The sequence below is a fragment of the Acanthopagrus latus genome, chromosome 16 (genome assembly GCF_904848185.1).
Source record: "Acanthopagrus latus isolate v.2019 chromosome 16, fAcaLat1.1, whole genome shotgun sequence".
Taxonomy (NCBI): domain Eukaryota; kingdom Metazoa; phylum Chordata; class Actinopteri; order Spariformes; family Sparidae; genus Acanthopagrus; species Acanthopagrus latus.
In genome coordinates, this window is record NC_051054.1 from 24,264,414 (window position 1) to 24,276,478 (window position 12,065).

Below are 12,065 nucleotides of genomic sequence, written 5' to 3' on the forward strand. Positions count from 1 at the left end.
TGACTGTAATTCAAATGTGGCTTATTTATTTATTTTTACTGTCAAGAGGCATACATTACAGTGCAAACCATTCTTTGGCAAACATACAATACACATGTCATAATAGGTACTATTATATCCACATTGACCACTGGTTGAGGGACAGTGTAGGTAAAGCATGTTCAGTCTTGGGGAGCAGTGCATTCCATTCGACACTTGAGAGTTTTTTTTTTGGGTGGAAATAAAAACAGATAGAAGTATGGTGAAAACAGAAAATAAAAAAATGAACTAATACAACAGGTATATGAAAATGAAGACTGGTAATAAACAGAGTTCACAGTGCTTTGGGACACTTGCCAAAATGCATCTAGCCTGCTGAGGAGCAACAAACACAAGCTCATTCTCACACTAAATTTGTAAAACTAAATTTAGTAAAACAAACACACACTGGTGAGCATGAATAGGATGTGTTCATACAGTTGTTACTGGAGGACCACAGTCAGAGAGTAATAGAGCATAAAATACACAACTGTAAACACACACCTGTTTAAACATATGATATGATACCAATTTACCAGTGCAACTGCGTGGCCCATAATCCATGTGGAATCCTGAATGGAACATTCTGCAGAGTATAATTTCTGTTTAGTGACAGATGCTTGCTCAGGACGTTACCATATATAGACGACAATGGAAAGGAACACTGCAGCTGCAGCCGTTTGCCGTAATTAGGAGCAAAGCAAAACAGGAAAACAGAAACATGACGTACACTAAGCAAGCCAGTGCAAAGCACAAGAGGCATTTGTCTTAACAGTACAGTAACTTGTTTACACATGTATACCAGCTGACAGTCAGAGGAACAAAACTGTCTCACAAAGATGGTAGAGACTTGTTTTGATTGACAGTGTATCCCAATCATCCGCACCCCTCCCCCAACATTACTCTCGCTTCCCCTCTCATATGGCTTCCATTACAACGGAATGAGGGTCAGAGGGCTAGAGAAGCCTGCGCTCCACACATGCTCTGCTGCAAGACGTCACCCCAGTCTCAAAAACTTTAACATGGAAAAGAAAAATGAGCAGGGTGAGCATTCTTAACCTATACCACCACTGAAGATGGTCCTCACAGGGGGAAATGTCCAAATCCTGTACAAAAATGAGCAAAAACCTTAAAAAGGGAAAAGGTGGAGTCAAAGTGAATACCTGACAAAGGAATGCTTGCAAGCGTGTCCTTGTCTAAAGTGGTGCAGGTCCACAACAGCAGAGAAGAACAGTTAACAGTAACAGTCCTTCAGTTGTGTGCAGTCTGTGGAATAATGACTATGCATGAAGAAACAGATCTGTGAGGAGGCCCGGAGAATACTGCTGTGGTAGAGATAGCAGTACCAAAGGCTAAATCCTGACCTCACGACAACATTCATCCATAGTTTCAGAGATACACACATGCTATTATGTCATTTTAGAAGTAATTAAATCTTACATTTGGCTTTGTGAGGCTGAGGAAAATACTGGGACAAAATTCACAACATTACAGTGGTAAAAATGGATATTATTCTTTCACTGCTTTCTGAAAGCAAAATGAAACTTGGAAAATAGCACAACAGTGCAAGAGCTGGTTTGAGTGTCCTGCAATGGGGAGCGCTACACGGCTCCGCCTCACTCAAGTTCAGGACAGGCCAGCAGAGACAAGAAGTTAGTTAACCAAGTTGTCCATGGAGAGAGGAGCAGTAATCAGTAGACATCTTTGCATTACAAACATTTTCGTAGGGCTTCACATTATCTTCATATGTAAGCATTTTTATACAAGAAGGGAGGAAAAAATACATATTCATAACATGATATAAAGCACCTTGGATTAAAAGATGAAAAAAATCTATTCATAAAAAGTCTTTTAGTTAAGTAAAATCGGCCTCTCAATCGTGATTTATCATAAGGCATATACTGAGTGTATATAGGTTGCTTTGCATACAAAAGACAATACATTGAAAGTTTGTATTTAGTGATTAATTCATTGATAAAGAGGGGGGGGATAGCACCAGTTTTCGGCATCTCTAACCTGAGAAACTTTTGTGAGACAACAAAATGGCTGCCACCTTTCAATCTACTTCCCTTTCCTGCTTGTTGACGGCAGGTAGCCCCAAGTTGTGTCACCAAGTGTTGGTAACAGGCTGTTACAGAGGTTTGTCCCTCTTGTTTACAATCCATCCATCCATCCATCAGTCCATCCATCCATCCATCCATCCATCCATCCATCGGTTCAGAAATAAATCCATTTAGTGATCACTGGCTGGTTGCCAGTGCATTTTCAAACCGTGCCTCAGGCTGCTGGCCCTGGAGGGGGCAACATTTCAAAAAGAAAAGAAAATCCCCCCCTCCCTTGTTCAACACAAAAAGACACAAAATGAAAAAAACAAAAACAAAACTGAGGCTATTGGGTCTAGTGAGGCTGTGGATAAGCACACCTTCATGAGTCTCATCCTCTCTCTGGATGTCTGTATGTGAGTGTATAACTTTCAGCCATTAGAATGTTTATCAGGGGGTGGGTGGGGGTCCTGAGGGTTATTCATGATGGGTGTTTGCTTTTTGCCTCTTCTCAACATTTGCCTGATCGAGGCACAATGGGCAGCAGGCATCTTTTAGCTTGACGGGCCGTTTGCACTCAGCTGGTGGACATGACTCCACAAAGCAAGTCACCTGGGCACTCTGGATGGGGTCAGAAAAGAAAGGGCAACAAGTCAATTACCTTATTAGATAAGACTCTATGAAATGTGTGTGTCGCTGTGGGGGGAGACTGGCCAGCTGCAGTACAGTTACCAAATTGCAGGAAGTACAAAAGGCTAAAAAACTAGAGCAAATGGAAACAATTAAGATACGACAAATGTAAAATCAATCAACTGTATGACACATTCAACAAAAAACAGATCAAACTGATGCATATGTTCAGAAAGTGTGTCTGAATAGAAATATAAACATTCCCAGATGTAAATAATGGGAATGTAATGTGTCAATTATTGATTTCAACATGTGTAGTCATAAGATGTTAGTTATTTTCCAGGCTCTCTCTTGTGCTTTTGTTTGGCATGAAAAGTAACTGAAACATTTTGCCTATGATGAGCTTCATGTTAGGTACCTCATGACAAGACTGAACAGAACAATACAGTTCTTTGTTTTAGAGTAACAGCATGTTGTGTTGAACCCAACTGTTCTTTCCCAGACTGTCCTACTGCCTGCCAGATTTAATTATTGCAAATAACTTGAATTATAGTGAGGCGAGGAAAATTGGAAAAAGAGAGAAACACAAAAGAGAAGCTAACAGGTGTGTTATCACATGTACTGAGCAAACACAAACTGTGTGAATGCTGGCAAAAATTGAGTAAGAGGATCAGAGGAAGCCAGGTTTAGCATATAAATGCCATCTCCTATGCCAGCAGTGTCTGAGACAAAGAATAAAGGCAGACAAGTGGCTGGTGCACAACGATGACTACAGTGCCAGGACAAGGGTAATGCCAAGAGGAACTGGAGGAGGTGAAACACTGAAACGCAATTTAAACTGGTCCAAAATGCTCACAAATGAAAGGATTCTGATGGACAGCTTGTTCTCAATGAGATAATAAAACCTGATCAGATTTTCACAGTGGACTAGCACTGTGTGTGCATATGTGTGTGGGGTGTGTAAAACATCTGTACTGCATTTTGACTTATATGACAAACATACTCTGCATTCACATATGGTACAGGAGTCCTTCTTCCACCGATCTCCATCTGTTCGCTCACGTCCCTCACTATCAGTACAGTCAGTCTTGCTCAGACGGGTCTCAAGTCTTTTAATCTGTGAAGATACAAAGACATTAACATTTATTCACACAAGCCACTGCTATGGTTACACTAACATTAACACATCTCTCTCCCTTGCAACAAATTTTACAATACACAAGCCAATTACAATACAGTATACATGAGAATGTTTACACTGCATGAGTGTGAGATTATACCATTATGAACAATATCACATCATTTACCTATTATAAGGACAACAATCCAGCCCCCTCTAAACACAGACTTTTACTCTAAAGTTCTACTTACTATAGAAGACAAAATGGAGTCATTATGACAACATTCATATAAAGAAAATGATTGATGATTAAAAAAGCACAAAACATAAAGATATTAATGTAAGTGAAAAGTGAAATGAGGGTGATATAGAGCAAAATATCTATAATTTAAATTAATGCCACAAATTCAGTGTCATTTGGTAGTAAAAATGAGATGTGATGCAGTCAGAATACTTAGCAAGTGAAGTTCTCCTGTAAAGGCGTCTTTGTCTTTGGCATAATGATATAATTTTAATGTCATGGTGGCTGCTACAGCAGTAAGATGCAACTGTCCCTCATCAGATCATCACCTCCTGCATTACAGACTTGGTCTCTTAATACTCTGGTGCCAGATTGCTCTGTCAAGCATGGTGAATATACGAGTTACATTACTAGTGTTCCAGCTAGAGTACTTTTTGATATTGAATAGATAGTGAACAGATTTTCCCAGCGTCTCCCTGTGTACCTCCCAGTATCTCTAGCCCGCCTGAAAACACTCTCCACCATCTCCTGACCATTTTTTTAGCCACATGTTATCGCACAATCCTAAACTAACCACAGAGTATATTCAGGCATCTAACCATAAACCCATTCTAAAAAAAAACTCATTCAAAATGAGGGCATCAGAAGTACAAAAATACTAACTATGTACTGGAGACAGACACAAACTGCTGGATGTGTAATCAATTATCCAATCAACATTAGCTATGTGTTACTGTACATGTATATGGGACTTGTGACCTGAAACCGCTGAATATTTCAGAAAAAGATTTGTAGAAGTGGTGGTGTGGATGGTGAATCGGCAGCAGTCACACTATGCTCATATCAGCATAAACAGCAAGATCGTAGTTGACCGTCTTATCTTTCAACCATAACCGACAGAGAAAGTGTGACCATGTCTGCCTTATTAGGATGCCTAAATTGCCACTAGTGTCTCTGCATTCTGCCACTTTATTGTCAGTCACTAACCTGTTTAAAGACATCAAGATTATCAACAAACCACTGGCAGAAAAGGGCAATCAGGAGAGGAAGGCAAGGCAACGTATGTACAGATAAGAGTCTGTGTGTGGGTGTAGATACAGACACTGACCTGTTTTCGTAAACTTGTGATTGTCTTCTGCATGTCAGAGACAAAGTCCTGGAAGTCATTGAGTGAGGGTTCAGTGCTTTTTTTGGAGGTCACAGTAACATTTACAAGGCTTTCTACAGATTCTTCCACTGGACTGCAAAGACAAATGTAGAAACGTGATATTAGGTTTTACATTAGGTATGTTTCAACTTTCAAGTTAAGGCAAACTAAAAATTCATCTGAGCACACAAAGGCTTATGTTTGTCAGATTTTGAGTCTTAACTCTTAAATCCAATGCTAAATTAATGTCCAGTATGTCAGTGACATAATAATCACCAATTGACAGGAAATGTGTTTTTCAAGCTTTAATTCCTACCGTGTGTCATATTGTCTCACCTGTTCTGGATGCTGTTGGCAGGTTTGTCCTCTTTGTAGCTCTGCTCAGCTGATCTGCGTCCTCTAAAGTGGTATGACAGGGCGTTGAACTGACCTTTGGTTCTGCAGTCTGTTGTGGTCAAACACAATACAATAGACCGTGGTTCACTGATATTGACAATAACTAAATCTTCATTGCTACCATGTAGCTTTTCAGGCTCAAGTGATATTTTCTTATCCCATGTCTGCTGATGCCACCTTCTTTGTGCTGACCTGAGGAGTATTGTATTACCATGGCAATGGTGCCATCACTTTACCCACATCAAAGACAACAAAAGACACATGCGCACACACACACACCCACCGACCCCAGTACACACCTAGGGCATGCTGAGCCATCAGCAAAGAGCATCAAGAGGCATAATACAGTTTGTCAGTAAAAGTTAAAAACTGGCTGCTTGGCTTAAGAGATCATTTGATTTACCAGAAAACAGTCTGTAAAAGACACAGACTATCCAAACACAAGACTTGAAAATCTGATCAGGTATTATTATCTCATTGAGAACAAGCTGTCCATCAGAATCCTTTAATTTGTGAGCATTTTGGACCAGTTTAAATTGCCCAGTTTCTCTGTGTCTGGTACTCTAGCCAGTGTTTCACCTCCTCCAGTTCCTCTTGGCATTACCCTCGTCGACATGCGTGAGCACACAGCTCATACCCTGCTGCGCTGTACACACACATGCACATGCAGGCATGCACGCACACACACATGCACGCGTGCGCACACAGACGTACATTTAATTTCTCAGCAGTGGCCTCTCTCTTTTTATTGAGCCAAACACAGCTGTGAAACTTTCTGCAGCTTTATAGACAGACAGACAGACAGACAGACAGAGACAAATACCACAACTCTTCTACCTTCTTGTTTCTGGTGGGATAGTATCTGTTTATTAGTTTAACTCTTCCCTTGTACATTTTGTCAAAGTAGGGTTGGAATGTGGGATTTAAGGATATTTATTGAGAGGCATCATATGTTGCTTATTAAAATCTGTTTTTAATCCTCTGTAAACTGTAGCTTGTTCTCAAGGAATTGGTGAGGGCGCCTCATTTCAGATGAGTTTAGTGTTTTCAAAGTCAAGTCAACCTCAAGCTAGACTCACAACACAACTAACACATCATGATACCTAGGGCGTTAAAAAAAAAATTGTCAAGCATCTACATCAAGCAAGAATTAATTCATCCCAAAATACTATTATGAATTGACAGAGAAGTCTGATGTAACTGAGGATCAAATATGCTTGCAGTCTTTGAATGTTTTTTTGAATAAACATTTTCATTCATTGTCACTGGAATGTCTTATTTCAGTGGGGGGGGAGAATAAATGCAATGTGTTAAATGCTGATAGTTTATGTTAAAAACCTACTGCTTTCAGTCGCTAAAGTTTAACAAGGTTTATTACTCCGTACTCAATCTGAATCATTTTCTAATTCCACAACTGATCATGTCTCCAAATAAAAGATAAAAGGTTTATTATAACAGCAGGGGGTGCCTCGTCATTCATCTTCTTTTCGCTTTGTCAGCTGCACCAATTGGTGGAAGGTTTAAACATTCAGGACTTCTGTTCCCCCCACACATAGAGTCTGCGAATGCACAGCACTGGTTATGTCTTGAGAGTTCAGGAAGAGGAGGTCTGCTGGGTTACCAAAACGTTTGTTGAGCAACAATGCTAAAAACATCATTTGCCTATTTACTACCAAAACAGTATTACTACCATTTGTACTACCACACAGACAGGAGTGCTTTCAAGTAAACTGCAGCTGAACAACCTTATTTAAAATACAGAAGCTCAGATACTGGATGCAATAACTTATTAATTGCACATGAACACGTGAAATTGGCATCACATTTGATTCTAAATACATGTTGACATGTGACAACGGAATGTTCTCTTTCTTATGAGAATATCTCTCCATTACTAACCCTGGCAGCTGACGTGAATCATCATTTAAGACACACCACACCTATCGTGGCTTCCCCTGCGCCGTCTATAAACAGACCGAGCTGCACAGAGTACCGTTGATCTTCTGATTTTCACTACGGCAGATCAGACAATGTGAGAGAAAAAGAAAAGACAAGATAAGAAGGAAAAGAGGAGAGTTTGAACGGTACCTTTGGGTGTGACCCGGTACCTTTGGGTGGAGAGCTGGTCTAATGTTAGGCTCCCCTCAGGGTTGCAAAGTTGCTGTCTTGCTCTCTCTTTTCTTTTGAAGAGGAAAAGTGAGCTGAGGGTACCAAGTGCGTTCTGCTGGTCTGAGGATGCGACATAGTCGCGGGTGCAGCCAGCGTCCTCTCTCATTGTATTCCTTTTCTTCCACTTTGTGTGATTAAAATTTTTCCATCGGGAGAGGGAACCACGTGTGGTATAGCTGGTCCGGAGAAGCGTCGAGTCCCGGGCACGGCCAGCATCCTCCCCCCGGGTTGCTTTCGCATTACACTAAGCACGTAAGAAAAAAGGAAAAAAAAGTGCTTGAATAAGAGAGCAACACACGCTTGCTGTCTGCTCTCTCTTCCCTTCCATTCATTCAGATATCGGCAAGGTGAGGTCATTGAAGAGAGAAAGGGCTAGCACTTAGCCATTGCTATAAAAAAACACTGGGCGTACTTCCGGGTCACGTGATGGTGACGTCATGGCTATGGCAAGCCGGGAGGGTCCGCTGTGCTTGGGCTGTGGGAGGAAAATCCCTATAGAAGACTCACATGATGTTTGTGTTTTCTGTTTGGGGGAGGACCATGCGCAGGCAGCAAGGGAAGAGCCTGCTGCATGTATGAGTTGTTTCTGCATGACAGCAAGGCAAAGAGAGGCATGTTACAGGTTGTTCAAAACAGGCACCCCTTCTGTAGGGCCGCAGCCTGCCAGGCAGTCTAGGCCAGCGGCCGCAACAGTGGGGGCAAGGGCTGGCATGGATGCTGCCCATACCCCCATTACTGTTTGCTCAGCAGGGGGTTTGCGGTCTGTGACTGAATCCCGGCCAATCAGAGCTGGGCCCTCAAATGAAGCAGCTGTCATGGGTCTCCATCCCCCCTGCCCCCTGATAGATGTGGAAGGGGGCGAGAACGACAGTCTCTCCCTGCATCCCTCGGATGAGGAGATCGATGTGCATTCCGTAGATAAATGGCCAGGGGAGGAGGAGTTTGATGAGAAGTGGTCACCTCAGCTGCAGGGCCTTATCAGCAGGGCTGCGGCTGCCTTGAGGGTGGACATGTCACCTGACTAAGGACCTGCCCCATCGCACTTTGATGACGAGATGAGAGGGTCTGAACCTCTGCTGCAGTTCCTGGTGCCCCCCCTCTCAAATTTTGAGGATGTGGTCAGGAAGCAGTTTAAGACACCACCGGCAGTGGGTCATTGGTCTGGGCTCTGTCAGGACATAACTGCAGTGCATGCTCCAGAGAGGACTGGCTGCGGGCCACAACCCTCTGTGGACACGACTTTGGCAGCTCTGGTGGCTCTCTCCAAATCAGTTCTTGGAAAAGGTAAAAGCTGAAGCAAGAACTGCAGTGCAATGGATAGTTTGCTGGGAAGAATGCATAGTGCTATGGCGGCTGAGACAAAACTAGGCAATACGGCAGCCATATTGTCCCCGTATCAACGACATTTGGTCCAGCAATTATCAGAAGGAGGTGGAGGGCTGCTGGTAGGTGAACTACAGGAAGTCCCCTCACGTCTCCCTAAGCTCATGAGGGAGCAAGGGGTGGCAGTGGGCAAGGCCTTGTCACGGCTCTGGCAGGCATGCCACCTGTGGCTGTCGCAGTCCCAGTTTCAGCCTGAAGACAAGGCATGCCTGCTCAGGCTGCCAGTGGAGCTGACGGCTATGTTTGGACCAGATGCGGCAGCAATGATCCAGCAGGCACAGGAAGCTCGTCGTGCAGCCCGAGAGATTTCAAATGCTTTGAGGCAGAACACTGCCTGGCAGGAAGGGCGTCAGCTGCGACAGCCACAGCAGCAGCAGAGGCAATAGCAGCAGCAGTTCAGCGGCAATAGCAGCAGCAGTTCAGTCAGCCCCTGCATGACCTGAGGGTTAGGCTGGACCGTGGTGGTAAAGCACCCCAGGGCCCAAAGTCCCAGTCCTGACACTACATCTCCCCCAGCCTGCCTCCGCCCTCAGAGGTCTCAAACTTCATGGGAGGCCCTGGGAGCAGACCCCTGGGTTGTTTAAACAATGATTGAGGGGTATTGTTTTCAGTTTCTGAGCACCCCTCCTGCGACTATGGTGCCTGCATTCTCCATCGTTGCAGATCACCAGCACAGAGAGGTCCTGCGCTCAGAAGTGTGCACTCTTCTGGCCAAAGAGGCCATCAGGGAGGTGGGGCAGGAAGACAGGCAGGCAGGGATTTACTCCCATTACTTTCTTGCTCCAAAACATGATGGGACACTCCGGCCAATTCTGGACCTCAGGTGCCTGAACAAGTTTCTCTGGCCATTGAGGTGCAAGATGTTGACTGTGCCATGAGTGAAACAGGCTGTCCTTGTAGACGACTGGTTTTCAACAGTCTTTCTCAAGGACACATATTTCCAAGTACCAATCTGGGACGGCCACAGGAGATTTCTCAGGTTTGCCTTTGATGGCAAAACTTTCAAAATTTTGTGTCCTCCCCTTTGGCATCTCACTGGCTCCTCGCACCTTCACCAGGTGTATGGACACAGTTTTGGGGCCTCTGCGGCGGCAGGGTCTCAGGGTAATAAATTACCTGGACGACTGGCTAATATGCGCTCAGACAGAGCAGCAGTTTCGTCGCCATGTACAAATGTTGTCACACATCCAGGACGTGGGGTTGTGTATAAATGACAAAAAGTGCAGTCTGCAGCCAGCTCAGACCACCCAGTTCCTCGGTATGTGGCTGGATGCCAGGACGGGATTGGTGAGATTGACACGGGACAGGCGGGACTCCCTCAGTGATTGCCTTGCGCACTTTCGTCTAGGGACCAGAGTCACTTGGAGGCTGTGTCTCCGCCTCTTGGGCCTCATGGCTGCTGCTGTGCAGGTGGTTCCGCTAGCTCTTTTGCACATGTGGCCAGTTCAGAGGTGTCTCTTCAGTCTGGGCCTGTGCCAACAGAGAGACCTACGGGCTATGGAGGTTGTGTGTTGCCCTCAGATGGTGGAAGGTGCCGGGGAATATCTTGAGAGGCAGCAGGCTGGGTTTAGTCCTGTGTCGGCAGGTGATATCTGTGGATGCATCCCTCGAGCTTGATGGTTCAGGCCCTGCAGAGTGCTTGAGCCCCATCGACAAGGGCAGCATACTCCTATCGCTGGGAGCTGTTCGTGTCATGGTGCGCCACTAACCAGATCGACACAGTGACGTGTTCGGCCCCAGAGATGCTTAGGTACCTACAGGAGCTCCTGGAGGCTGGGAAGTCACCATCGACCCTGTAGGGTGTGGTGGCAGCCATCAAGGCCTCTCGTGTAGGTGAGGCTAGGCTGTCTGTGGATGACAGTGGCTTTTTATCACAATTCCCAAAGGAAGGGGTGCACAGAGGCTTGTGCCACGCAGCAGGAGGCCAGCCAGCCTGACATGGGACCTGGGTTGGGTTCTCTCTGCCTTGGAGCAGGGGCCCTTTGAGCCCCTGGAATTTGTGAGCCTTCACTGGATGTCGCTCAAAGTGGCATTCCTCTTAGCAATCAGCCAAGAGGGTGGGGTGAACTGCTGGCTCTCTCTACATGAGAGTTGCTGTCGGTTTCTGCCAGGCAATACGGGAGTCGTCCTACATCCGAATCCAGTGTTACCTACCAAAAGTGCTCACCGACTTTCACCTGAATCAGTTGGTGGAGCTGCGCTCTCTTAGGGAGACAGGCGAGGGTCAGGAGGAGTCAGCACTATGTCCTGTCAGGGCACTCAAGTTCTATATTCAGCGCACAGCAGCATTCAGGAAAACGGATCAGCTGTTCATCTGTTTTGGGCCCCAGTGCCTGGGTGAACCAGTGTCTAAGGCTAGGCTGTCTCGTGGAGGCAATTCAACAGGCATACAGAGAAACAGGCTAACTGGTGCCAGTGGGGGTAAAAGTGCACTCCACGCGGGGTGTGTCAACCTCCTGGGCCTTATGGTGTGGCGCCACCCTCTCAGAGGTATGTGCGGCCGCTATGTGGTCAACTCCGACCACGTTTACGCGGTTTTATTGTTTGAATGTGGTTGCCAGCACCTCCTTTGGTGAGCATGTGCTGAGGGCCACTTCAAGATATGTTAGACTCACCATGCCCCTGTGCTGAGTGGACCGGCCAGGGTGATGTCAACCTTCACAGTGGTCCAGCAGGGTGCTGGCCACTTCCTCACACCCAGCCCTTGCGTCTTGTAGGGCTTGTTTGCTCAGGTTGCGTTGTGGCGATGTTACTGACTCCCTCCTGTGTGGGGTGTATATTGTATATAGTTCTTGGATGATTTGCACACACTGTGTTTTTGTTTGTTTGTGCACCCTGTGGCGGTGACGTCTCATTCGAAAATATCAGGGGGAGTTGCTAAAGAAGTGGCATCTGCTCTGTCTCCTTGGTACCCTCACA

At 45.3% G+C, this 12,065-nt stretch overlaps 1 protein-coding gene across 2 annotated transcripts in view; it reads right to left on the reverse strand.

Moving 5' to 3' along the window:
* Positions 1 to 12,065, reverse strand: part of LOC119005073 (peroxidasin) — a 68,474-nt gene continuing 56,409 nt past the window's right edge. For both annotated transcript variants that reach the window (XM_037072515.1, XM_037072514.1), the window contains 4 exons: positions 5,535 to 5,643; positions 5,160 to 5,292; positions 3,694 to 3,807; positions 1 to 2,681 (listed from right to left, as the gene is read on the reverse strand). In XM_037072515.1, coding sequence (XP_036928410.1) covers positions 2,538 to 2,681; positions 3,694 to 3,807; positions 5,160 to 5,292; positions 5,535 to 5,643 — 500 coding nt within the window. In that variant the 3' untranslated portion in view covers positions 1 to 2,537. The remainder of the gene's footprint in view (positions 2,682 to 3,693; positions 3,808 to 5,159; positions 5,293 to 5,534; positions 5,644 to 12,065) is intronic.